We start from the raw sequence: 25589 nt of genomic DNA on the forward strand, positions 1-25589 counted from the left end.
GCTGAGTCTTGGAGAAGGAAAGCTCTGGCCCCTGGGTGTGTGTGTGTGGGGGGCTCGCCAAGGGGGGGGGCTGCACAGATGGTGAGGGGCGGAGGCCTCTGGCTGTGGAAGAGAATAAAGTTTCTGTCCTCGCACAGTTGGAATGAGGGCCCCAGAGCCAAGCAGCCAGGGCTGGGGCGGGGCCAGCCAACCTTTGGCACGTGAAATGGCACCCTGTGCTCATGGCAGATAATTCTCGTTAATAATTCGTCCCCCCTGGCCGGCATGCACCCTGAAAGCCCTGTCTGTTCCTGCCTCACGGGATCCCTGCTGGAATGTGGGGGGTCAAGGGGCTGGCCCCAGACGTGGGCAGAGTTCAGAGCGGGCTGGGTAGGCAGGGCAGCGTCTGGGCACTGCCTGGGGGCAGAGGGAGCCTTTGTGCTCTGAGCCCTAGGAACCCCACCCCCAGGCGCAGCCGCCCCACAGGGGAGAAGTGGCTGACATGCCAGGCTGAGGCCTGCTCTCTCTGTTCCCTCTCCAGCGGCAGCCGGGGCAGAGGACGCTAATCTGGGCGCAACCTGGCATTGGACAGATCCGCCCCATTGTGCTCCGGGTGCTCTTTCTGAGTGGCGGGAGGGGCAGGGGCAGGGGCCTCAGCCCTGAATGCACAGCACAATCTTCCGGGGAGCTTTTAAAACACTCAATCCCAGTCCTCCATCAGAGCCTATGGTGCATCAGCCAGTGGGGCTGCCTGGCCATCGGCACCCTTTATACTCCCCAGCGGCTCTGGAACGAGCTGAGGTTGATGTGCATTTTGAGAGGGTGAGGACTCCACCAGCCGTGTGACCTTGAACTCATGAGGTCACGGTGGGCGGCTCAGTTTCCTCACTTGTGAAACGTGGACAGCGATAGTACTTACCGTGTGGGGGGTGACTGGAAGGATCCAAGGACTGGCTGTGAAGACGGAGCACCGCCCCCGCCACGCAGGGCACACACTCAGATGTTCAGTGCCTAGGGATAATTAGGTAGTTTTATTTCTTTCCTTCCACACGCGCCAAGGGGAGCTTTTAGGGCTTGAAACCAGGGAAGAAAGTCGACAGGGCAGAGAGAGAGTGGTCCTCTTTGAGGACGACATCAGTAGGGGGGCCAGGGGAGGCTCTGCTTCCATGCAGAGGCAAGTTGGGCTTGGTTCCTCCGGGGCTCCCTAGCAAAGCACGTGGAGCCCCTCGGGGATCTCCGCTGGAGGAGCCCCAAGTGCCCCACGTGTGTGGTGTTGCGTCTGGCTCCCCGCCTCCCAGCAAGCTCTCAAGGGCAGGGATGAGGCCTGCTCAGCACACGGTGGAGAGCCCGCAGCACAGGCCATGGAGAACTGGCAGTCCCTCGGAGCAGGGCAGTCACTGGCCACAAGGGCAACAGTAGCCGCCACTTCCTGGACGTCACGCTTAGGGCTTACGAAATCGTTCCGCAGCTTTACTGCTGCTCCCCCCCCCCCCCACCCGGCAGAGGCTGCTGTCAGCCACGCGGGTGAGGGTCAGAGATGAGTCCCTCCAGCCCCCCAGCCCACTGAACTCTACAGCTTCCGGCCTCTGCTGGCCACCGAGCTGTCCTGAACGCTGAATCGGGACCCAGAGCCGAGTGCCTGTCATGTCCAGCACCGTGAAGCTACAGCTCTCCTTGCTGTGTAAGTGCCCAGCTGTGGAGCAGAACAGTGTTTAGGTGGGTGTCTTCCCCCGAAGATGGGTTTTCCCAGTTACACCCACCTGCAGGATGGAGGGAGCCTCTGGGAATATCCAATCTGCTTTCCAGCCTTAACAATCTGAGATAGCATTCCAGAGATTTCTGTTTGGAACCTGACTTATGCTGCACAAATTAATGAAAGAAGCGGGGCCCCTCCTGTGGTCACATATTTGGAGCCAAGGGTGGCTTGTTCAGCAGACCCCGTATGAACTTGCCCAAAGTTCTGACCCTTAGTCATTTGTAGCCATTTGCTGGGAGTCTCCTGGGTGCTGGTGACATGGTGGGAACAGCTTTGCTTTCATGGAGCTCAAGTACACGAATGTAGGTGCCCACAGGGAAGAGACAAAAGACCACGGTGGGGCAGGTTCTTGTCTCATGGAGACCAAGAATGAATCTCGCGGACAAAAGGGTGAAGTGAAGTGAAAGTCTATTAAGTGAAGGTGAGAACAATAAGGAAAGAAAAGGAGCTCTTTAGAGTGAGAGGGGTCCCAAATGGATTGCCACTGAGGGCTTTTAAGGACACAGTCTTTTACAGAAAACTCACCAGGGACCTTGGTATATATCTTGTCTATAAATGTTGAAGACAAGCAAGCGGATTTGTAAATATTATGAAAATAAGTGGATTTGTTATGTTCCCTTCTCTCTGGTTAATATCTTGTCTATATCATTTCTCTGCACTAGGATTTCTGTGACCCTAGGCATGTTGCCTCCTACTTATCTTTCCCTACCTGGCCTTACCTGTCCCTTACTCAGTGTGACTGGGGCCGACTTCAGACCCAGCCTTGAGGGACCGCTTCCCTGGGCAGGTGTGATTTCAGCTGAGACATGAATGGCCAGAAGGAGGCAGCCATGTTCAGGTGCAGGTACCAGTGTAGCAGCCAGAGGGAACAGGTGACACAGAGGCTGGAGAAAATGGGGCGGTGGGGAAGAGGCTGGGCTAGGGTTGGCCAATGGCCTGAGTGGAGAGGCCATGTTAGAGACTACCCAAAGCCCAGCCATGTTTGGCCTGCCTGAGTCAGCCTCAGCGGGGTCTGCACTGTGAGAGGGACAGGGCCCATGAACCGCTGTTAGCATTGTGCTTCTGGCTAGTTGGCCTGGGAGAAGTAGGACCCTTGTTCTTTTTTTTTAATTTTTTTTAATTTTTTTTATTTTTTATTTTTATTTTTTTTTTTAAAGATTTTATTTATTTATTTGACAGAGAGAAATCACAAGTAGGCAGAGAGCCAGGCAGAGAGAGAGAGAGAGGAGGAAGCAGGCTCCCTGCCGAGCAGAGAGCCCGATGCGGGACTCGATCCCAGGACCCTGAGATCATGACCTGAGCCGAAGGCAGCAGCTTAACCCACTGAGCCACCCAGGCACCCAGGACCCTTGTTCTTGCCAGGGGCCACAGGGACAGGGCCCAGCTCTGCCAAGGCTGGGGAGCAGAGGCCTAGCTGAATGTGTATGTGTTTGTGTTTGGGAAATTTTGTCGAAATCCATATCACCAGCAGTGGTTTGAGAGCTCCTTAGAGTTATCTAAGCCAGGTGAAAGGCCCTTGAATTCCCTCCTGTCTCATCCCTCTGATCACATCAAGGTCAGAGATCACAGGCACAGTAACCACAAGAAAGCCGTAGTGCTGCTTGCTTTCAGTGTCCCGCCCCAGCCACCTTGCACGGTGGCCACTAACTTTTTTTTTTTTTAAAGAACTTTTTTTTTACTATTGTAATTTTCCTCCTTTAAAAACTCATTTTTGTTTTTGCTGACAGCATTTTAAGATTCCCTTTGAAATACAATTATTTTAGTAAAAAGAATGAAATCATCCAGGGGTGCCTAAGTGGCACAGTGAGTTAAAGCCTCTGCCTTCAGCTCAGGTCATGATCCCAGGGTCCTGGGATCGAGCCCCACATGGGGCTCTCTGCTCAGCAGGGACCCTGCCTCCTCCTCTCTCTGCCTGCTTCTCTGCCTACTTGTGATCTTTGTCTGCCAAATAAATAAATAAAACCTTAAAAAAAAAAAAAGAAAAAGAATGAAATCATCTGAAAGAGAAATAGTAAACCATACTGAAGATGTTCAAGGGGAATGGCAGAAGTCACAAGGAAGGTCTGTACAGGAGGGACAAGTTTGGGAAACGTGAGACTAAGATGCTCAAGGCTCACGTCCCCAGTTCCTTGATACTCTTTTCCCCAGGACAGCAATTCTTTTTGTTATTAGATGTCTGTGTTATGATGAGGAAGCAGACCATGGCGTTTAGTCAAGACTTTCAAATGGAGTTTTTGATCATGTATTTATTTAGGTATATGCCACCTTGTTGCAAAAAAAGGTATTGTGGCAACTTACAAACATAGATAAAATACAATAGAGTAAAAATAAACAGATCAGGGTAAAAGTTAAAGCAGAAAGCTAGAATGAAGTCAGAGTCCAGGTGGTGACTCAGTACAATTATTAAAAGTAATCTCAAATTTGACTTTGAGGTTCTCAGCGGCCAAAGCAAAAGAGAAAACACGACTCGTTACAAGATTCCTAACAGTGAGTTTGGGGCTTTGGTATAGAAACAGACCTGGTTCAAATCTTGACTCTACTACTTGCTAGATTCAGGACCCTGAGCAGGTCGCTTAACCTCTCTGAACTTGAGGTTCATAACCTGTCAGGGGGGAAAGTAATGCCAACCTTGGGGGTTCCTGGGTGCATCAGTGAGAACGTGTGCTAGGCGCCTTCTGGCTCTAGGAGGGTGCTGCTTGGGTCCTCAGCTGCCCTCAGTCTTCCCTAAGCTGCAGGTCTTCAGCCACAAAATGGAGTTGACATCTGTCCCCTCTGTCAGTCCCTACCCTGCTCAAGCATGCAGCATGAAAGAGGCAGAGCCAGATTCCCAACCCAGGTCTCCCTACCTCCTACTCCCTGACAGCTGTCCGGTGCTGTGTGCTCCTGTCACCAGAGTGGTTTCCAATGCCGTCAAGGAGAAGATGATGCTTTGGAGCATAGAGGTTTTCAGGAACATTCACATGATTCCCAGGAAAACCTTGGGCTGCTCCCAAGGCAAAGCCCCCTTCTCTCCTCCACAGACAGAGCAAATTAAATGTCAAGAGCTAGAAATCTCTAGGGGGTAAGGTGACAATTGAAGCCCCTTCATGTGTTCAGAACACCAGAGACAGTTTCCTTTGCCTTCACATCAAAGGTCGGAAAGAAACCCTGGCCCTCCCCAGTCCAGGTCCTTTCTTACTTGAAGTACCTGTGGCCAAATGCAATGAAGTCCATGACAAAAACCTGTCCCTGGCTCCCATCAACAATGAAATCAATTCCAATTGTCTTAGAATTATTTTCTCTCTGTTACCTTACACTTGACTTTGTTCCAAATGTGATTGGAGGCAGTCCTTAGCTTGGCATTCAAGGTTCTTTACAAGCTGACCCCAATCTCCTTCTTGGGTGTCCTTTGTGGATGCAGTTTGTGGCCTGGTTACACTTCCCGAGCTGCCCCTGGAGTGCCATGCAGTTGGCAAACAACATGGACCGACGAGCCCTGAAACCCGATCTGCCACAGACTAAGTTGCTGTGTGACCTTGGGTAAGTCCCTTCACCTCAGTTTCTTCATCTATAAAATGGGCGCATTCCGAGTATAGACCTTCCCTGTTGCAATGATGCAAGAATACGCACCTGGCAGGCTTGGCCTACCCAACACTCAGTCAGTGGTGATGGTTAGATGACCTGGTTTTGAGACTCGGCTCCCCACTTAACTGCTTTCATGACAAATGGCCCATGTCTGGCTTCCAGTTCAATTATCTATAAAGTGAGGAAAATAAACACCCCCCCCCCCCCCCACTCAGGCCTGAAAACAGAAGGGGCTTTGGGAAGGTTTGGAGGCTGCAGGCAGCATCGCCTTCCCCTGAAAACGATCTTGCTTGTCCTTTCGTTTTCCCAAATCCTGTCCTTTTTAACTTTCCCTTTTTCTAGACTAATGAGCAAGAGGAGTCTGAACACTGCTCGCATGGTTAGGCTGTGATATCATGAAAGACACAGTCTTGTAAAACCCACACCCAGGGCCAAGGGAAACGCAGCCCCCTGAAGGAACTGTTTAGTGGAGGCCACTGGCGTTGGGTGGGGGAGGCTGGATGTGTCCACCACTATGAGTCAGGCCTTGCTTGGCTCCCTATCACCACTCCCCTTTATTTCAGGAGTGAATTACAGCTTAAACAAAACATCACCTGATGATGCCTGAAAGAAATGTCTTCTGCACAAAATGCTTTTCCCTATTACTCTTGGGTGTGTGGCTAAATTTTCTAACATGGCAGCTGAGCGTTCAAATATACAGATACGCAGGAGCTGGCATGGGCACAGATTGAGGGGGAGCAGGCTCAGCGGGTGGTGTAGGGATCAGCAGTCAATATCTCAAAGGCTGGACTGGGTGCTCGGGGGTCTATGGCCTTCCCAGGCAGAGTGGCCTCTAAGCCAGAAGAATAAAGGAAATACACAAAGCCCTTCTGGAAGATCAGTTGTGTCCTGTTGCCCAGTGTGGCCCCAAGCTACTCTCTAAACCTCTCTGGGCTTCTTTCTCCTTTGGGGAAACAGGGAGTTGGCTTGAAGGTCTATGTCCAGTGGGCTGTCTGGGTCTGAGGCTCGGGGAGCCACCAGCAGTGCCAGCAGAGACAGCCCGCCTGTGCATCCTCAGCCCCAAGGCCTGGGCTCAGGGTGGTCCTGGCACCAGTAACTCTGAAACCTGGAAAACCCCAGTCCATACTCCGGCTTCTTCTTCCTTCCCAGCATCCACCCTCTAGGACTTCTGTGCAACCGTAAGGTCCAATGCCTCCCCTGGACCCAACTGTTCAGATCTCAGTCTCCCCAGCAATCCCCCCGATTCCGCAAAACAAAACAAAACAAAAAAAACCCTGCCGGGCCATTCCACCAAATGACTGGGTGGGGACTGACAAGGAAGAGGCAATCTGTTCTGTTCTGTCCTGGCACCACCCCAGCCCTGGGTCTAGGGTCTTGCTCATGGCAGACCTGGAGGTATCCCTGAGTACATATAGGTTGTGGGTTCCAAGGTCCAGAAGGAAAGGCCAACATGGACCCCAAGCCCCAGGGCTCTGGGAGTTGCTGAGGAGAGGTCGTGTGGCCCGGGTATGTGGCCAAAGCCAGCACTCAGCGTGGAGAGGGAGCCCCGGGGCCTGGCCCAGCCTCCCACCCTGGTAGAGTCGGGGCTGGCAGGCAGCTGCCCGCGGCCTTCTCAGCTGCTGCTGCAGAAACAAATGACAGCACTGAGGAGGAATACGAGAAAATAAACATGAATGCAGAGGGAGGGGAACTTGGAACAGGGGCCGGTATTTTTCCTCGGGGTGCGGTTTCTGCTCGGTGGCTGGGTGACCATGGAGGTTTGGAATGTGGTTGGACAGAGGGTGAGGTGGGGTGGGGGGTGGCCAAAGGCAAGGAGCAGGGACATTAGCCAAGGGACCTAAAGCCCAGGGCCACCAGCAATTCACCCAGAACGGGGGCGTGGGGTGGTACACGCTTGGGGGCCTCCAACAACACTCATGCGGAGGTCCCTGAGGCCTCTGCTTTTGAATGGTCCCGGGGAAGGGAGACAGAATTGAGAGAACAAGAGAAACTAGAGGGGCAGGGAGAGGCCCGGAGGTGTAGGGAAACATGGTCAGGTCTCCTTCTCTGTAACAAAGGACTGTTGGGAGGGTTTGGCCTGCCTGATCCAAGCTGAGGCTATTTAGGCAAGGGACATGGTCTCTGTGCCTCAGTGTCCTCATCTGTGAAACGGGCTTAATTATCCCTACCTCTGAGGGTGCTACTGGGAGGAATGAATGGGTTTGTGCATGTGAAGCTCTTGGCATAGTGGTCTGCATGGAGAAGGGATTATTAATCCACCGGGTGCCAAGGAAGCTTTATCCTGGCTGCCCCACGTGCCCAGCACCTGCGCGGGGCCTGGACCGGGATAAATATTTGCTGGTGGAACCCCCTGCAGGAGCTGCTGTGGGGGAGCCACGCCCACGGCCACGCCCACAACCATGGCCACGCCTCTCCTGTGAGCACATGTCCCGGCTCAGACCACGAAGTGGAGGGTGTAGGTGAGCTGGTGGCCGTTGTCCCAGGCGTACAGCACGCGTTCCTTGGGGTTGTAGTCGATCTGGGTGGTGAAGGCGTGCTCGTTGAGGAAGGGCAGCTGCGGCTGGGCATCGGTGCCCGTATGCGTGTCGAAGGCGTAGGCCACCTGGCCTTCCTTCCGGTTGTAGGTGTCCACGGCGTACAGGATGCCGCAGACCAGGAAGCAGTTCCCGTAGGAGTTCCGCCGCAGCCGCGTCCTCCACGTGGTCTCCCGGTGCGTGGACAGGTCGCCGGGGTCCAGGCGGCTCAGCACGATCACCTCGGACTGGGCCTCGTCGTGGTCATCCGCGGCGGGGTAGATGACCCACAGGCCGCTCTCGTCCACGGCGAAGTCGATGTCTGAGTGGCCGCGCCACTTCCAGGGCGTCGTGTCCTCGTAGACCACGTCGGGCAGTAGCGCCCAGGAGGCCACGAAGCGTTGCCGCAGGTCGTACTTGATGATGTTCTTGGTGAAGGCGCGGTTGTAGTAGAAGGCGCCCTGGTACACCACGTGGCCCGTGCCGATCCAGTTGTAGGGCAGCTTGTACACGTTACTCCAGCGGCCTGTGTGTGCAAGGCAGCTGCTCACACCGGGGCAGGGCCGGGCCTCCCAGGGTCCCGAGTACCCCAGCAAGCAGGGGATACAGATCAGCCTCTGGGCTCGGAGCTGGGCTGATCATCTTACCACCTGCGGGTCCAACCCCCACCCCCTAAGAGTTGGCAGGTACTGTTAGCATCCCCCTTTGCCAAGGAGGAAACAGGATCAGAGGATTCAAGGTCACCGGGTTATGGAATGGCACAGCCAGGATTTAGACAGCCCCTAGGCTTTGTCTCAGGGCCTTTGCTCAGGCTTTTTGTCTGGACTGCCATTCCCCATCCGATCTGCTTCAGCAGGCCAGGCTGGGAGTCTGGACCACGGGAAAGCACAGGCACAAGAGGGCCCAGTCTCCAAGGGAGACCCTTCTCAGGCCGCCCACCCCCGGCCCGCGTCCCATCCCCGGCTCTCCAACCTTGCTTGAAGTTTTCCAGGTTGCGGAACTCCACCAAACTGTTCCCGTAGTAGTAGTTGGTGACATAGATCCTGTCATCTTTCGCAGCGGGGTCCTTCATCCAGGCTCCCTCGTGGCGCCCGTAGCTGTTGTGCCTCACGGGGGGGTCCACAGCCCGCAGGGTGCCCTCACAGCTCAACTCTCTGCCTGTGGGGAGTGAGGGGTGCAGCATGAGGTCCTCGGCCCCAAAGGCCCTGGAGCCAGAGCAAGTCCTGGGAACATCATCTGGGTCTTACTTTAAACCCCTCCCGATATTTTGTTTGCAACCTTTTTTTTTTTTTTTTAAAGATTTTATTCATTTGCTTGAGAGAGAGCACAAGGAAGGGAGAGGGGCAGAGAGAAAGGGAGAAGCAGGCTCCCCACTGAGCAGGGAGCCTGATATAGGATTTGATCCCAGGACCCCTAGACCATGACCTGAGCCAAAGGCAGACACTTAACTGAGTGAGCCACCCAAGCGCCCCATATTTGCAGCCTTTTCCCCACTTTCCTTATGATCAAAGCAATGTCTGATCAATGTAGAAAACAGAACATTCAGCAAAGGAGAATGAGGAAAAGAAAAATAATGAAAAATGTCATTATCCAAAGAAAATTTTAAACATGTTTTGTTTCCTTCTGTTTCTTTTTTTCCTTTGCATATGCAGTCATGCAGATGTACTTTTAAAAAAATCATGATTCTTCTGAATATACAGTTTTATGTATCCTGTTTTTTCCCTCCACTGAGCAATTTCTCACATCATTAAATGGCTTTTAATGATGTGATTTCAAGGCTCTACCAGGCCACCAGACAGCTGTGCCCCAGTCGCCTTGGTGTTAGGCCTTCAGATTATTTCCAGTTTTCTGACATTGGAAATGGGCTGGGGGTGAGAGGCAGGTAAGCGGCAGCTACTGTCCATACCACTGACAGACCCTTTAGGAAAGCTTCCTGGAAGCTGAATGCACTCAGATCCAAGTGGGGAATGGGTTTAACAACACCTGGAGGTAGCAAGATGCCCTCCTGAAAGACGAGCTTGATAATTTTTTTTTTTAAAGATTTTATTTATTTCTTTGACAGACAGAGATCACAAGTAGGCAGAGAGGTAGGCAGAGAGAGGGGAGGAAGCAGGCTCCCTGCTGAGCAGAGAGCCAGATGTGGGGCTGGATCCCAGGACCCTGGGATCATGACCTGAGCCGAAGGCAGAGGCCTCAACCCACTGAGCCACCCAGGCGTCCCAGATGATTATTTTTTTAAAGATCTTATTTATTTATTTGATAGACAGAGATCACAAGTAGGCAGAGAAGCAGGCAGAGAGAGAGAAAGGGAGGCAGGCTCCCTGCTGAGTAGAGAGCCCGATGTGGGGCTTGATCCCAAGACCCTGAGATCATGACCTGAGCTGAAGGCAGAGGCTTTAACCCACTGAACCACCCAGGCGCCCCTGGGCTTGATGATTTAATGGGAAAGATTTCTACTGAAAGACACACGCCAAAGCTACAAACATAGACATAAAAAGATAAAGAAGTGAAAATAGTTGCCGGATTTGATGATGGGATTCTAGCTGACGTGTTAGGAAGGATTTGTTTAAAATACTACCTGTTGGGGGCACCTGGATGGCTCAGTCTTTAAGCGTCATGATCGCAGGGTCCTGGGATGGAGTCCCATGTCAGGCTCCCTGCTCTGCGGGAAACCTGCTTCTCCCTCTCCCACTCCCCCTGATTGTGTTCCCTCTCTCGCTGTGTTTCTCTCTGTGTCAAATAAATAAATAAAATCTTTGAAAAAAATACTACCTGCTTGATTATTAATGTCCTCAAACTTTCTTTCGTTTTTTAAAGATTTTATTTATTTATTTATTTGAGAGAGAGAGAGAGAGAGAGCAAGCGAGAGAGACAGAGCGAGCAGGGGAAGAAGAAGGAGATGCCCTACCGAGGCGGGAGCCTGATGCGGGGCTTGATCTGGGGGCTCCAGGATCATGACCGGAGCCAAAGGCAGTTGCTTAACTGACTGAGCCACCCAGGCGCCCCCCCATCCTCACACTTTTTACAAAGGATCAGACAGTGAAGATTTTAAGCTTCCCAGACCCGTATTCTTTTCTTGCAACCCGTCCAAAATGTAAAACTGTTCTTAGCTCAAGGGCCAGACAAAACCAGGCTGCAGTCTGGGTCTGGCGCATGGGCTGTAGTCTGCGGACCCCGTGACGCTTACTCACCTTGGCTCGGGACATCTGCGTGTGAAGGTGGCTCGGTGGGCTGGGGCCGGATGGTGGGAGTTGGGGTAGGGGTGGTAGCAGGGTCGGAACTGAGAGTGCCAGAGGCCAGGTCTGCTCCCTCTGAGGCCCTGGGCTCAGCCTCATCACGCTCTGCGGAGTTGGGCTCCGGCGGCCTCCCCTCCGCCCTGGACGGCAGCTCTTCTAGCCAGGAAGCACTCTTGAGGGCGTTGTCTGTGGAGAGAGGACTCTGTGCTCACGTCCTGTGCTGCCACCCAGGGTCCTCCTGGGGCCCACCTGGCTCCCAGGTCTGGGGCCATGGCGGAGAGAATGGGGGAGGCCCTGAGGAGGGAAAGGCCTCAAAAAGAGGGTGATGGGGAGGCTTGGTGGTCAACAGACCGGCTCCAAGCCCCCCAGCTGAGTGACCTCAGCCAAGTCCCCTGCCTCGGTGGGCCTCAGCCTCCTCTTCTATGAAACGACAGTCGTAAGGCCCACCATGTTAGGCTCTTGCTATGATTAGAGGAAAAGGTATACAACATTTGCACAGGTCCTGGCAAGCATGAGGTGCCAAACATGAGCCCCCTTCCCTCCTAAGTGTCAGATACTTTGTCCCGATTCTTTCACACCCCAGATTCAACTCTAGGAGGGAGAGACCCTTGCTCCCGTTTTACAGACTTTCTCCTGGTCCTCTCCTCTGGAACCCAGCCTATCGGTCCTCTCGCACAGCATTTGCCTCTTCAAGCAGGGAGGGACAGATGCAGTCAGCCCCCCATCACCTCTGGCCCTCAGGTCTCCATCTCTCTGTCCCCTCACTCACCTCCTACCTCTGATCGCCAGGGTTTCTGGACCAACCCCCCCTCCCTGGCCAAGGCCTTTGCTGAAGGGATGACTTTTTCAGCTCCCGCGGGGCCTGTTGAGGGCCATCTCTGACCTACCCACTTGTCTGGGCTGGGCTGGATGGGGTCTAGGTAAGACGACAGGAAGATTCAATGCCCCACTGCAGGGCACAGAGCTGGGGAGGGCTCTCAGGCAGGTTTGGCAGTCTGCTGGCCTGGGTTCCAGTCCCAGCAACTCGCTGTGAAACCTGGAGCCCGTCTCTTCACCTCTCTGTTTGTTTCCTCACCTGGATCAAGTCCAACAGTGTGTGTGAAAGTACACAGAAAACTGTGATGCCAGGGACAAAGGAAAGGGGATGGTGAGGCCCCCGGGGCTGAGGTCCCTTGACGCTGGGACAATTACCTGACTTCCCTCATTTTCTCTCCCTGCCAGCCTTGCTCTTTGCATAGGGTTTAACCGGTCCCATGGTGCGGCAGCCCCTGGGGTTTCTTGGGAATGGGGCACACCCTCTGGAGGGGCCTGGCTTTGGCAGCTGGCCAGGGCCAGGGCCTGGTTCCCACGGGCCTCGCTGGCAGAACCAGCTGTTTGCAGCTGTTCTTGGGCAGTGCCCAGCCAGGGGTCAGAGGCTCTGTACTGTGGGCAGGTGGAGCTGGCAGGACTCAGAGCCAGCAGCTGCCACCGGGGGATCTGGAAAGAGGCCCCTGAGCCTTGAGAGGCCAAGAATTTAGGGGGGGCTCTTGAAGGAGTCTGGTCCCTCACATTTCCACCTCCTGGCCCCTTGGACATGGGGTGGGCAGAGGGCTTCATGGAAGGAGGTGGTCAACCGGACCCAGGGTGGGCGAGCAGGTTTGGGTCACCTCTCTGGGACACGAGACGAGAGCAGGCATCTGGGGAGGGTCCCAGAGGAAAAATCAGGAGCCACACCAGTGGGGATGGCCCAGAAATTTGGGTGCTCTTGGGAGTTTTGTCTCTTGTGGGTTTTTTTTTGGTTAATTACTTGGTTGCCCTTCACTGTGATCCCCCATGAAAAAATACAGAAAAAATACAGGAGTCTGTGGGCTCCTCTTTGGAGAAATAGGAAGTGGGAGGCATCCCTGCCAAGGCCTCTGTGGAAATGAGAGGTGCTCCGAAGGCTCCAGAACATGTCCCAGAACCTGGCCTGGCTCCAGCCCCTGGAGAGTCCCACCCCACCTGTGGCTGCTGCCTGCTCATGGGTCTTTTTTCCTACTGGACTGTGAAGTCTGTGTTAGGCGGAATCTCTGGGAGATACAGCACGTACATAGTGGACCTTCAGCCAAATCTCTAAATGAAGAAGGAAAAGTCCAGTGAGGGCAGAGACCGCTGAAAATACCGGAGAAGAACCTCGCGGCCCTTTGCGTTGATAGAATCATGAACTCCCCAACAACCCCACAAGGGGTACCGTCGCATTGTGTGGTTGAGCGACAGACACCAATAGGTAACCAGCAGACCTGAAATCTGGGGCAGTTTGTAGAGAAGACACCGGGTCCCCTGCTTGGGGTGCAGCCACCCAGCAACAGGCCCCCACACCCCCAAGGGCCAGTTCTCCTCCAACTCACCGGCCACGACCTCGGTTGCCTCCTTCCTGCCCGCCTTATAGTAGGTGATGCCTCGAATCACAGCCTGCTGCTGGGCCAGGGTCCGGGGCTTGGCTGTGGGCTGGGGGAATCTGCCCTTGCCGCCCTCCTTCCTCAGCTTCTCCACCTTCAGCAGCTTCTCCTTAGGAGGTTTTGTGAGGCCCCTGTCTGCCAGGGTCTTCTGAATGTTGCCGTATTTGCTGTTTTCTTTCCCTTTCCCTCCGGCTGTGTCCTGAGCGAGAAGGGAAGATCTCAGACTTGGGGGAGGGGAAAGGGTGTTCAGGAGGTCATGGAGGCTCAGTCTGTCGGGGGGGGGGGGGGGGGGGGGGGGATGGTGGGTTTGGGGGGGGGGGGGGGGCTGGAAGTGGTCATGATGCTTTAGGCCTTAGGTCTCAGGTGCTTTCCTTCCATAGTGGCTACGTCCATGACTGGGGTATGCCTCAGTTTCCCCAGTCAGCTCTCCAGTTCCTTGGCTGAAAGAAGCCCAACCTGATAGGTTACGTTCCTGTTCCATTTCCAAACCACTGTGTACTCGTCCCCAGGGGGTAGATTATAATGGGTAATTCTCAAAGGAGGGAGCTGCTCACCAGATCAGCTTCCCATCCCTATCTCTCTTGTTCATGGGTCTTTGTGGGCTGGGACGAGGTTTTCAGGCTCCAAGGCAGGGTGACCAAGCCATCTCTATGTGCCTGGAACTTTCCCAGTTTCAGCACTGAAAGTCCTGCATCCTGGGAAACCCTTTAGTCCCAGGCCAACTTGGATGGTTGGTCACCAAGGCCATTTCCCTAAGCGCATGAAGTTTCTAACATTCTGTAAATTTTATTCTCACTTCCTCTTACATGCTTCTAATGCTGGCTTGGCACAAGAACAAAGGCCCTGTGACATCGCCCACAGTTAGGCAGAATCTCCGGCAGATACAGCAAGTACAGTCTCTAGACCTTCCGTGCTATGGCCCGAACAGCATTCATTCTCGCCCGTGGACTTGACACGGGAATGAGCAGGAAGCCTGCCCTGGGCCAAGGCACCAGGTTTCCTCCATGCTTTATCAGCAGCGAGGCGGTCCTGGCCGCAGACACAGTTGGCCCCATCAGCACAATGTCAGCACAGGGGGGCCGGGAGGTGGAGAGGAAGAGCGCGGCCTTGCCAGTCACACAGCCACGGGTTCCAGTCCCGGCACAGCCCCCCACCTCCCCACGGGCCCTCACCCTACGCTTCCTTATCTGTCCAACAGGCCATGATTGCCCCTTCTTGCAGGTGGCTATGTGATCATGTCTGTGAGGAAGTCAGGTTTCGACTTTAGAAGTCAGATTTAGAGGCTGCTGGGAGTCTCCACTCTAAAACACGAGGCTGCTGTGGGCAACAGAGCAGCTGTGTCCTGCACGAGGGTGACTGGCCTTCAGGGCACGGATGGCACTGAAATCGAGTCTGTACCCCCTCACGTGTAGCTATCATAGGAAGGAGCCACTGGACAAGTTGCCCACCTACGGGGGGCTTCTCTTCATTTGCCCAGAGGGACAGCCTTTTCACCAACTGTCTGCCTGGAGGAGGGCCTTTTTCAAATATGTATAAAGGTGTTTTATAGATCTTGGGTGACACCGCCTCGTGTGCCTGCCCACTCTGTGCTGAGCTTGAATATGGAATGTCTGGGTGTCTGCTGCAGGAATTCTGCATCCCAGACTGGGTTGGTGAAGTGGTATCAGTCTGCAGGGTCCCCAAGACATTGCCCCCCGACCCTGAGCAGGCCTGACCCAGCCACACTAGGGGAGGCTAGAAGTGGTCTTGCAGCAGCCAGCCTTGTTGCCCAGGGCCAGGCAGGGAGGGTCGTCTCTATGCCTTTGTCTCCGCTGGTTTGGGAATGGGGACCAGAAGGCCACCAGATGCCTTCCTCTCAGCAACAGTGCTCGCTGCACTGCCCGCAGCCCCGCCCCCCACCCTGCCAGGGACTCTCCAGCTGTGCTCTCAGCCCCGTCCTGGAACCCCGAACCTCCATCCAGCTGGCCGTCGGGACGGAGGTCCTGGCACGCCATGTTCCCAAGCCCACCCACCTTCTGGCCCCATCACCAGGGCCACGGCCTCACCTGAGCCTTGCTAGCAGGGCCAGGGGCGGGGTCAGCGGCCGAGACCGGGGCTGCGTCCTTCTGCAGCAGCTGGAGGCCCAGGCTGGACAGTTCCTTCTTGATGCCCATCATGATGGCAGAGTGATTCTCGTAGCGGCTCAGCTGCTCGCTGAGGTGACGCATGCTCTCCTTGACTACCTCGTTCTCCCGGCTCAGGTTCACCTTGACGCTCTGCGGGGGCAGGACTCCAGGGTCTTTCTAGCCCCCTCTAACAGCCGCCACCGCCCCCCACCACCCTGGAGGGGACACCCCAGCTTCTGGCATCACGCTTGGCGGCCCAGTCTCTTGAGCGGGGCCCAAGGGGATAGGGGCAGGGTGGTGGCACCCGTGGCCACGTGCTGCTGAGAGACCACGTGCTGCCGAGAGACCACGTAATTATTAAAATCTTATTTAGTAAGTGAATGAGTGAGGTTTTTCCTTTGGGCAGAGGGAGCCGGTCCCTCCTGGGCGAGGCTGTTTTCTCCATCTCCACCCAGACTTAGCAATAAGCAAAAAAAAAAAAAAAAAAAAAAAAAAAAATTTTTTTTTTGAGTTATCTCTTAGTGAACAGAAGCAAAGCACAGATAATACAAAACAGAAGATAATTAAAAAATCATTTCTCTGTGGCTACGGAAATCACTTCTGATTTGTTCCAGCCGCAGCAGACATACTCTCCAGATCGTCTGGCTCATGGTTACATGAAGTGAGTTAACATTTCCTAAGATTACAGGAGGACGGGCCAAAGGGGGCTAATTGCAGAGCTAGCGACAGGAGAGCCTAGCATCTCCTAGGTGCACAGAAAATACTGGAGCACCGTGGAAATCCAGCAACTGGTACCCTACTCCTGTGCTGGCAAGGGCCTATCCCCTAGGACACACACACCAAACACTTTCTGGATAATTAAAGCCACTGTGACCCCCAAATTTGGGGAGAGTAAGGGGTTAATCTCCCACCCTGGGGCACAGGATGCCCAGGTGCCCCCTCCCTCTGGAAAGGAAGCTGGGAAAGGAAGCCCCCACACCCGCTCCTGGCAGCTGCACGTCCCCAGGCTCCCAGCAGCCCAGCAGGGGCCGGATGCAGGAAACAGGCGGAGGCCCGGCTGTGCCAGCAAAGATGCGTGCCAGCAAACCCTGAACCTGCAGCCTGGACCCCCATGATGGCCCAACTCTGTCGCTGTCCTCAGGGGCCAGTCCTGGCCACCTGCCTAGACCTCTAGTTCATTTGTACTGACCAGGAGATGCTCAGCATCTCTGCTTCCAATGCAGGTGGGCCCTGGGCCAGCCATGCTCTCTTAAGCCCTGCCTCAGTGGGCTTGGCCAGTCCTGTGCTTTTATGTGGCATTCTATGTGACCAGTGGCCTTGGAGTTGTGCCATGTGTGAGTCCTGGTCTTGGTGAACTGAGGGCTTGGCAAGTTCCTGCCAGCCCCCTCCACATCTCTTTCAGACAATCAGCTGGTGCCTCAGTTTCACCAGCCAGCCTTCCAGCCTCCTGTAGGCCTGTGAGCCCCAGTCAGATCTCTTTTCCAAAGTCTAGACCTGGAGGCCTGCCTCTCCTTCTCCCAGCTACCTTGCTGAAGTCCAGTTTTCAACAGCCAGCAGGTTAAGGCAGAATGGCCAGGGCCCCTTCTGACACAGCCCCTGTCCCCCGCCCACCTCCGAACCGCGCCCTCCCCCGCCCCATGCTGACCTGCCCTGGCTCCTGGGGAGAGCTCTGCCCTTACCTCTTCCAGCGTGTTCATCTGGGAGGCCACCTTGTGGACATAGGCGTGCACTTTCATCAGGTCCATGCTGTACAAGGTGCCCTCCAGGAGGTCCACCATGGACTGGAGCTGCCCGGGAGAGGGTGAGCGTCAGGGCAAGGGCAGAGACCAGGAATCAGGCACAAAGGCTGCAAAAGGAGCCCCACCACTTGCAATGGCCTATGTGGGCCCTCAGCACCCACTAGACCCAGCTTGGTGATAATCGTCATGGGAAAAGCCACAGATGCCATCTTTTGAGCACTTAGGATGTGGCAGGCGCTGTGTGAGGGGCTGTAATGAGCTGTTTTACTGTGTCCTCAAGACAACTCCACGAGGTGTGTAGTGGACACTGGAGGAGATCAGTCTGGATGCCCTGGGATCCATACCTGATCCCATACCTGGCTTCCATGTTCCTCCTTCTTAACAGCCTGCATCTGTGACTCTCTTCAGGGAGATGCTGTGTCCCCAGACTACCTGGGAGAGTACATCCTGCTGGGGCAGTCCTCCGGCAATGTCTGACAGGGGTGGGCATCCAGAGGCCCAGCTCCCTAACCCCAGTGGGGACAGTTGAGCTGTCATTCACACTCCAGCTCCCCCTGGGGCTAAGGCTGATGCCTGGCCTGAGACCCCACCCTATTTGTACCAGCTTCTCTTAGGAACATTTTCATAATAAATCCCTGGAACACGAATCACTTGCCTCAGAGTCGGCACCTAGGGACCGAAACAACTATTTCTTTTAGAGTAATCCCTATGCCTAACGTGGGGCTCGAACTCACAACCTCACGAGACCAAGAGTTGCGTGCTCTACCCACTGAGACAGCCAGGCTGGCTCGTCTGGACATATTTTATCTTCATCTTGTAGAATGGGAAATTGCAGCTTAGGTGAAGTGACTTGTCCAAAAGCACCCAGTTGTTAGATGGGGCCGGCTGCAGAACCCAGATTGTATAAACAGAAACCTCTTTCCTATCTATCATGCTTTACTGTGTTCCTTCCTGTGTTCAGGTGGGGAAGCTGAAGCCAGGAGAAGGGGAGGAGCTTGCATAACAAATAGATGGGTGGCAGATGCTGTGTCCTCCTGGCCCAGCCCCCAGCCACCACCCTGCAGCTGCCCCCCCCCCTTTCCATTCTCATCATGGTTCATGAGAATGGAACCTTCTCTCCAGATGGCCAAGATGCCAGGAGGGTCAAGGAAACCATGGCACAAGGGGCTGGCTGGGAAATCAGCTTACCCTGGCTTCTTGAGAAGGGCAGTTCCTCCTACCCTCTAGCATGCGCCACCCACCCCCACCCCCGCCAGCATGGCCTGGGGTTTGAGCAGCCCAGCGCTCCTGTCTGGCCCCGGGCCAGCTGTTTCCAAAACAGTTTGACTCCCACTCTCCCAGGGGTGTTCAAGCTGTTTTAAGCCAGAGAGCCTTTCTTGGAGTAGACATTAATCTCTAAAATGGAAAAAGGGAGTGGAGAAGTCTCAGGGAAGCAGGAACCTTGAGTCTTGTCTGCTCCCCTGGAACCTTGCTCGGACTCTGAAGACTTACTCTGTACCCCGCAGGCTCTGGGGAGCCCAGTAGGAAAACCATGCACGTAGACTCCTATGTGCTTCAGCTTCCTTCTCGGTGAAACGAGTGCGTAGGGCTGTGGTAAGGAGCAGTAGTGTGGACAGCTCAGCACAGAGTGGGGACACAGCAAGGGCTTCATGGCTATCAACAATCATGGGGGCTAGAGCGGATCCTCCCGGCTTCACTCTGCTCCCTTCGTGGCCACCAAAACCAGCTTTCCAAAGCACAGGTTTGACTTGACTCTGGGTCTCTCCTTTGCTAGATAACTTATCATGGCTCCCCATTGCTCGTGCGTGACCCTGCACTTCCTAAGCCTGGCATTCGAGCCCCCCATGGTCTGCCCCTGCACCCTCTTTGACCTCAGCAAATGTTGCCTCTGGGCTGGGCACTACGGATAGTGAGGAGTAAGACAGACAGAAGCCTTCAGGGTCCTTCGCTGGCTGTGAAAGAACAGAGAGTAGCCGAGAGGTACCCAGATCATGACTTTGTTGAGGAGCAGATGCAGATTAGTAAACTACGCCAGCAGGGAGTTATGTTGGAGCAGAGCTCTGCAGTAACAACACAGATTAGGCAAAGATGGCAGGAGAAGAGCATTGCAGGCCAAGGGAATAGTTTATGCAAAGAGCTGCAGGTGAGAAGAGACATGGTGTGTTTGGGCCACGCTACTCAAAGTGCGGGCCGCAGACCAGCACCGCTCCAAGCTACAGGTTACTCATCTGTGATAAAAATAATTGCAAAAAGTGAAAGTAGACTTTTAGACTTTTTAGACTTTTTCAGATGCTTTGACAGAGACTTTTTTAAAAAAAGATTTTATTTATTTATTTATTTACTTAAGAGAGAGAGAGAGAGAGCATGAGCAGGGAAGACAGGGAGAGGGAGAAGCAGACTCCCCACTGAGCGGGCAGCCCTACTCAGGGATCCATCCCAAGACCCCCGGATCATGACCTGAGCTGAAGGCAGACGCTTAAATGACTGAGCCACCCAGGCGCCCGACAGAGAAATTTTTATGTGTTGACTCTAACAGTAAAACAGTGGACTTGTATTTTGCATGTCTGCTTTTGCCTCGTTTTTCTAATAATTCATTTTTATGGCATTTTCCCAAAGTACTGGTTCTTATTTATAAAAAATTAGTCTTTCACCACAGATAGTTCGAGAAGCCCTATATTAGAGGAATTGGCAAGCAACTAGTAGGGCCGGAGCAGAGAGAGGGGAGGGAGCCATCCTGGGCCACATCCACTCCCCTTACTCTCACCAATAATGTCCTCCTTTCTTCTCTGCCTGAGGGACTCCTACTCATCCCTCAAAGCCCCGCTCTAATATTATCTCCTCCTCTGGGTTCCCACAGTCCCTGAGACATCCCTTGGCCCAGCATCAGTGACCAATCTTCGGAGTTAGGAACTGTGTCCCCAAGAGATCGGAGATTCCTCAAGGATGCGGCCATGTCTAGTTCATGTCCAGAAGGAAAAGGAGTAAAGAGGTGAAAAGCATGCACGTGCCACCAACCTCCCCAAGAAGGGGAATCTAGAATCTTCTCCATTCTACTCACAGTCATGTTATCAAGACCAAATCACTCCAAAGCTGGAGTTCTTAGCTTGAGGGAAAGAGCTGGGGTAGAAACAAGGGAAAGGTGTAGCATGGGTGTGTGCGCCCTCCTCCATGGGCTTCCCTTAACCTTCTCTCCTGGAGGGCTTCCCATAGACGGCCTCCTGCTGAGGGAGGAGGAGCCAAATCTAGTGGGAGGGGCCTCAGCCCTGTCTCATACTGCCTCTGCCCCCTTCTCCTTTTGGGGTTCTCGGGTACCTGCCCCAGTCATATCTTCTCTTCCTCCTATACCACCACCTGATGAGTCAATCCCTCCACTACCCCACTCCAGTCCTATAAGGCTGAATGAATATCACCATGGCTTCTGTGCATTGAAAAGACCCAAGGAACAATGGGCTCCAGGCTAAGAGCTGCCTAGGGACCCCTTCCATGGGCAAGGGGACACAGCAGAGAATGCCTGAGCTCAAATCCCAATGCTACCAGTTTCTTGTTGTGAGATCTTAGGCAAGTCACTAGCCCTCTCTGGGCCTCAGATTCCTCCACAAGTAAAGCTGGAACAGTAAGTTCCCTTGCCAAAGGATTGTAGTAAGGATGAAATTAGCCAGAATTTATGAAAAGAGTTTGCATATTCCTGTGTAAAGTATGCTTACAATTTAGTTATTGAGAGGTGGACTTGAGCAGAAGTTGGATTTGTTCCTACAGCTCAAGATTGATCTATGGCCTCAGCGCCTGGAGTTTGCAGGGCCCTAGCGAGGCCCCAGAGAGATAGTGGGGTCCAGGTTCTGACAAGTTAAGAGGGAACTTGGCCTAAAATTCAACCCTACACCAACTTTAAGAGCTTTGGTATCCAGTTAGTTGTTACAAAAATAAAAATGTCTTCTTTAAATTTAACGTCAGATGTTAAATTTAAAGAAGACATTTTTAGGGGTGCCTGGGTGGCCCAGTTGGTTAAGCATCTGCCTTTGGCCTCGGGTCATGATCCCAGGGCCAGGGATAGGGCCCTGCATCGCCCTTTCCCTCTGCCTGCTGCTCTGCCTGCTTGTGCTCTCTCTCTGTCGAATAAATTTTTAAAAATCTTAAAAAAAAAAAAAAAGGAAAAAAAAAAAAGAAAGGAAACATTTTTAGCCAAATGTTGAAGACAATTTTTCACATGTCTTGCATACAGAGGCATTGAGCATTTTTGTTCTAGGACATCTTTTGTATAGGCAACAGCCTCAGAACACAGAGAGAACGTTTCCCTCGAGAGTAGGGAAGGCATGCTCAGTGCCCATTGTAAAAAAAATTTGGATTCTCTAAGCTTGGGGCTCTGCTCCTGGAAAATACCCCAGTGTGTGTGCAGGTCTTCACTGAGTCATCCCATGGGAACTGGAGCTGGGAGAATTAGCTCAAGAAAATGTAGATTCTCTGGCTGCTGTGAGTAATAAAGTCCTTTGTCTCTGACCCAGGGAGGCTTGTGTCTTCTGCCAGCATCCATGAAATTGGCTGCCAAGTTGTTAGCTTACAAGTAGGGTAACATCTCAGTCAATTTCACAGTTCTTGATACCAAAAAAGGCAAAGCAGATGCTCATATGTTTAGAAGAAATTATACAAGAAGAAGGTACTTTCAAAAGACACCAAAACTATCTAGTCCATTACAGAAAGAAAGACAGGAGAAAAGTGGTTTAGAACACATGCTTTGGATACAGCAGGATGTGGTTCAAATCCCAGACCCACCAAGCACTGAGCTGGGCGTGTTATGAATGGTGTGAAAGTGCCTGGCTCGCTGTGGGAACAGTGACATAGGCTACATGTGTCTATTCAAGCATGGGCCCTGCAGATGGCCCTGCAGATGGCCTGCATGGGGAGCTGTGCTCCCCAGAGGTGGTGCTTCTTTCTGATCTGCCCATGCTGGTGGCTGGCGGGGGAAGGTAAGCATAAAATTCACTTGAAAGTATGGCATAGATCCAAGGCTACGTGCCATTAGGTGAGAGTTTGGGCCAGTTACCTAACTTCTCTAGACCTCAGTTTTCTTGCCTATGAAACGAGCACAGTGATCCCACATGTCCCAGAATGGTTTGAGAATTTAGAGGAAAACATGCGTAAAAAGAGCTTAGCACAACATCTGGCATGCAGGTGGGGCTTGCACAGGGGACATGTTCTTATTACATTAAAAACAATAAAATGCTACAAAATTTAAAATACTGTATTGGGGTGCTGACAGATGAACAGGTTTGGGTAAAATACAGAACACTAAACTGGATGATAAAATATTCTGTGTTTGCTTCTTTTCTGTCTCCCACACAGGAAGGCATGGACTTTGTCTGGTTTCCTCCTATATCCCCAGAACTAGTGCCTGCCTGGTTGGTGGTAGGTGCTCTCTGAACAGAAACCTGTATTTTGCAGATACGCTAGAGCATGGTGAGCTAGCGGAAGAACGCCGCCTCCACCATTTACTGGCGAATAGTCCGAGCAAGATGTGGCTTCCCCGCAGGAGCCTCTGTTTCCCCACCTGCGAAATGGGATAATGACAGCGCCTCCCCAGGGTGTGGATTTTCCACTGGAAGGACAGCCTGGCACCAGCCCGTGCTAGGATCTCCTCCGGGAGGTGTTCCCTTCCTCCCCTCCCCCAGAAAGCCTACCTTGAGGAGCTCCGGGGCCTGCTTCTTGAGCTTCTCCATCTTCCACTCGTTCTCGCAGGGGTTGAGCGAGGAGGGCGGCGCCGTGCAGGAGCAGCGGCAGTCGGTCCCCGAGCTCACCGTCTCCACCGTATAGTAGTCCTCCACCCGCGCCTGCCCGCTGCGCACTCGGCGGCACGCGTCCTTGCTCAGCGGCCTCATGATGCACTTGCAGCGGCAGTCGGAGCCCTCCGAGGTCATACGCACCTGGTCCATGTCACCAAACACCTACAAGAGGGGCTCAGGTGAGCTGAAGGCCAGTGCTTGCTGGAGAGGAAGAGAGGAGGGGCCAGTGGGGACAGGCAGCAGAACCCGTGCCCCCCCACCCCGCCTTTGTGGGCAGGGTTGCAGGTAGCAGAGGAGCTAGTAGCCCTTTGGAGGAAACAGAGCCCAGTAGCCTTAAGGTAAGAATACCTGAAAATATGAATAGTTGCCTTGAAAATAGTTTGGCTGTTCCTCAGTATGTTAAGTGCAGAATTGGGGTGGCCTGGCTGGCTCAATCAGAGTGTGCAACTCTTGATCTTGGGGTTGTGAGTTTGAGTCCCACTATTGGGTGTAGGGACTTTTTAAAAAATATTTCAGAGATACCTGGCTGGCTCAGATGATAAGAGGATCCGACTCTTCATCTCAGGGTTATGAGTTCAAGCTCCACATTGGGCATAGGGCTTACTTAAAAAAAAAAAAATCTTGGGGGCACCTGGGTGGCTCAGTCAGTTACATGTCTGCTCTCAACTCAGGTCATGATCCCGGGGTCCTGGGATCGAGTTCCACATCCAGCTTCCTGCTCAGTGGGGAGTCTGCTTCTCCCTCTCCCTCTGCACCGCTCCCCCCACTCATGCTCTCTCTCCCTATCAACTAAAGAAATAAAATCTTTGGTTTTTTATTATTTTTATTAACATATAATGTATTATTAGCCCCAGGGGTACAGGTCTGTGAATCATCAGGCTTACACACTTCACAGCACTCACCATAGCACATACCCTCCCCAATGCCCATAACCCAACCACCCTATCCCCACCCCTTACCCCCCAACAGCCCTCAGTTTGTTTTGTGAGATTAAGAGTCTCTTATGGCTTGTCTCCCCCCTGAGAAATAAAATCTTTTCAAAAAATCTTTAAAAAGGGACGCCTGGGTGGCTCAGTTGGTTGGACGACTGCCTTCGGCTCAGGTCATGATCCTGGAGTCCTGGGATCGAGTCCCGCATCGGACTCCCAGCTCCATGGGGAGTCTGCTTCTCTCTCTGACCTTCTCCTCGTTCATGCTCTCTCTCACTGTCTCTCTCAAGTAAATAAATAAAATCTTTAAAAAAAAATCTTTAAAAACCCATAGAATTACCAATTATGGTAGGACCTAATAATTCTACTGCTAGGCAGAATTATTCTCCAAAGAACTGAAGACAGGTGTTGAAACAAAAACTCCTATACAGATATTCATAGCAGCGTGATTCACAATAGTCACAAGGTGGAACCAGTCCAAATGTCTATCAGCTGATGGAGAAAGGAAAGCTGGTCTCTCCATACGATGGAATATTACTGAGCCATAAAAAGTACAGACACCTGCTACAACAGGGATGAACCTTGACCACCTGATGCCAAGCGACAGAAGCCAGCCATAAAAGGCCACCTGTTGGATGATTCCATTTATTGGCATCCAGAGGAGGCGGACCCACAGACAGAAGGCAGATTAATGGCTGCCAGGACTTGGGAGGGGGAAAATGGGGAGTGACCGTTTAACGGGCACAGGGGTTTCCTTGTGGAGTGATGACAATGTTCTGGAACTAAGTAGTGTTGATGGTTGCACGACACTGGGAAAGAAGGCCTATGAGAGCTGATAGCCTCTCCACAACCCCTTGTCTTGGTGCCCTTTCCTTCCTTTGGGTCCCTCCACTCTAGCCACAGGACCTTTGCAGCTTTGGGACCCTCGTCCTGAAACCCTTACCCCCTGATACTCCATTGGCCCATTCCCTCATGTTACTTACCCATCACCTCCTCTGAGAAGACTTTCCAGACTACCCGCCTGTCCTTACTCTTTGTCCCCTTATCTAGTGGCTTTGTTTTCTTTATTATACCTATTACCATCTGAAGTTTATTATACCTATTACCATCCGAGTTAGCAGCTGTGAGATGGTGGGCAACTCAACCTTTTCCTGCCACTCCCTGGGCTGGCTCAGCCAGCCTACAGGCCACTCTGGGCTCCAGGCTCTTGGGACACAGCTCTTTGTGGCTCAAGCAACAGACCCCCCAGGCCTCATGGCTATTCAGTTCTCTCTGAATAGGTGAGTTTGTGGCTCCTTTGGGCTTTCTGCCAATCCCAGCACCCACAAGTGGCCCAGAGCCCTCTGGGGAAGGGCCATAGGTATTCCCTTTCTTTCTTTCTTTCTTTCTTTTTCTAAGATTTTATTTATTTGACAGACAGAGATCACAAGTAGGCAGAGAGGCAGGCATAGAGAGAGGAAGGGAAGCAGGCTCCCTTCCTCTCTGAGCTGAGCAGAGAGCCCGATGCGGGGCTCGATCCCAGGACCCTGAGATCATGACCTGAGCCAAAGGCAGAGGCTTTAACCCACTGAGCCACA

At 53.1% G+C, this 25589-nt stretch overlaps 1 protein-coding gene and 1 long non-coding RNA gene across 2 annotated transcripts in view; one reads left to right on the top strand and one right to left on the bottom strand.

Annotated features, from left to right (window-relative positions):
• Window positions 1–3961: 3961 nt before the first annotated feature.
• OLFML2A (olfactomedin like 2A) overlaps window positions 3962–25589 on the bottom strand; it is a 27061-nt gene continuing 5433 nt past the window's right edge. The window contains exons 2-8 of the mRNA XM_059410834.1: window positions 22982–23245; window positions 17250–17357; window positions 15511–15720; window positions 13415–13664; window positions 11004–11234; window positions 8785–8970; window positions 3962–8338 (exon numbers count right to left, since the gene is read on the bottom strand). Coding sequence (XP_059266817.1) covers window positions 7734–8338; window positions 8785–8970; window positions 11004–11234; window positions 13415–13664; window positions 15511–15720; window positions 17250–17357; window positions 22982–23245 — 1854 coding nt within the window. The 3' untranslated portion in view covers window positions 3962–7733. The remainder of the gene's footprint in view (window positions 8339–8784; window positions 8971–11003; window positions 11235–13414; window positions 13665–15510; window positions 15721–17249; window positions 17358–22981; window positions 23246–25589) is intronic.
• LOC132024430 (uncharacterized) lies at window positions 5166–23129 on the top strand. The gene is made up of 3 exons (XR_009406242.1): window positions 5166–5254; window positions 22647–22709; window positions 23040–23129. It is a non-coding gene; the product is annotated as an uncharacterized LOC132024430 (long non-coding RNA).

Source organism: Mustela nigripes, chromosome 9 (assembly GCF_022355385.1).
Source record: "Mustela nigripes isolate SB6536 chromosome 9, MUSNIG.SB6536, whole genome shotgun sequence".
Classification (NCBI taxonomy): Eukaryota; Metazoa; Chordata; class Mammalia; order Carnivora; family Mustelidae; genus Mustela; species Mustela nigripes.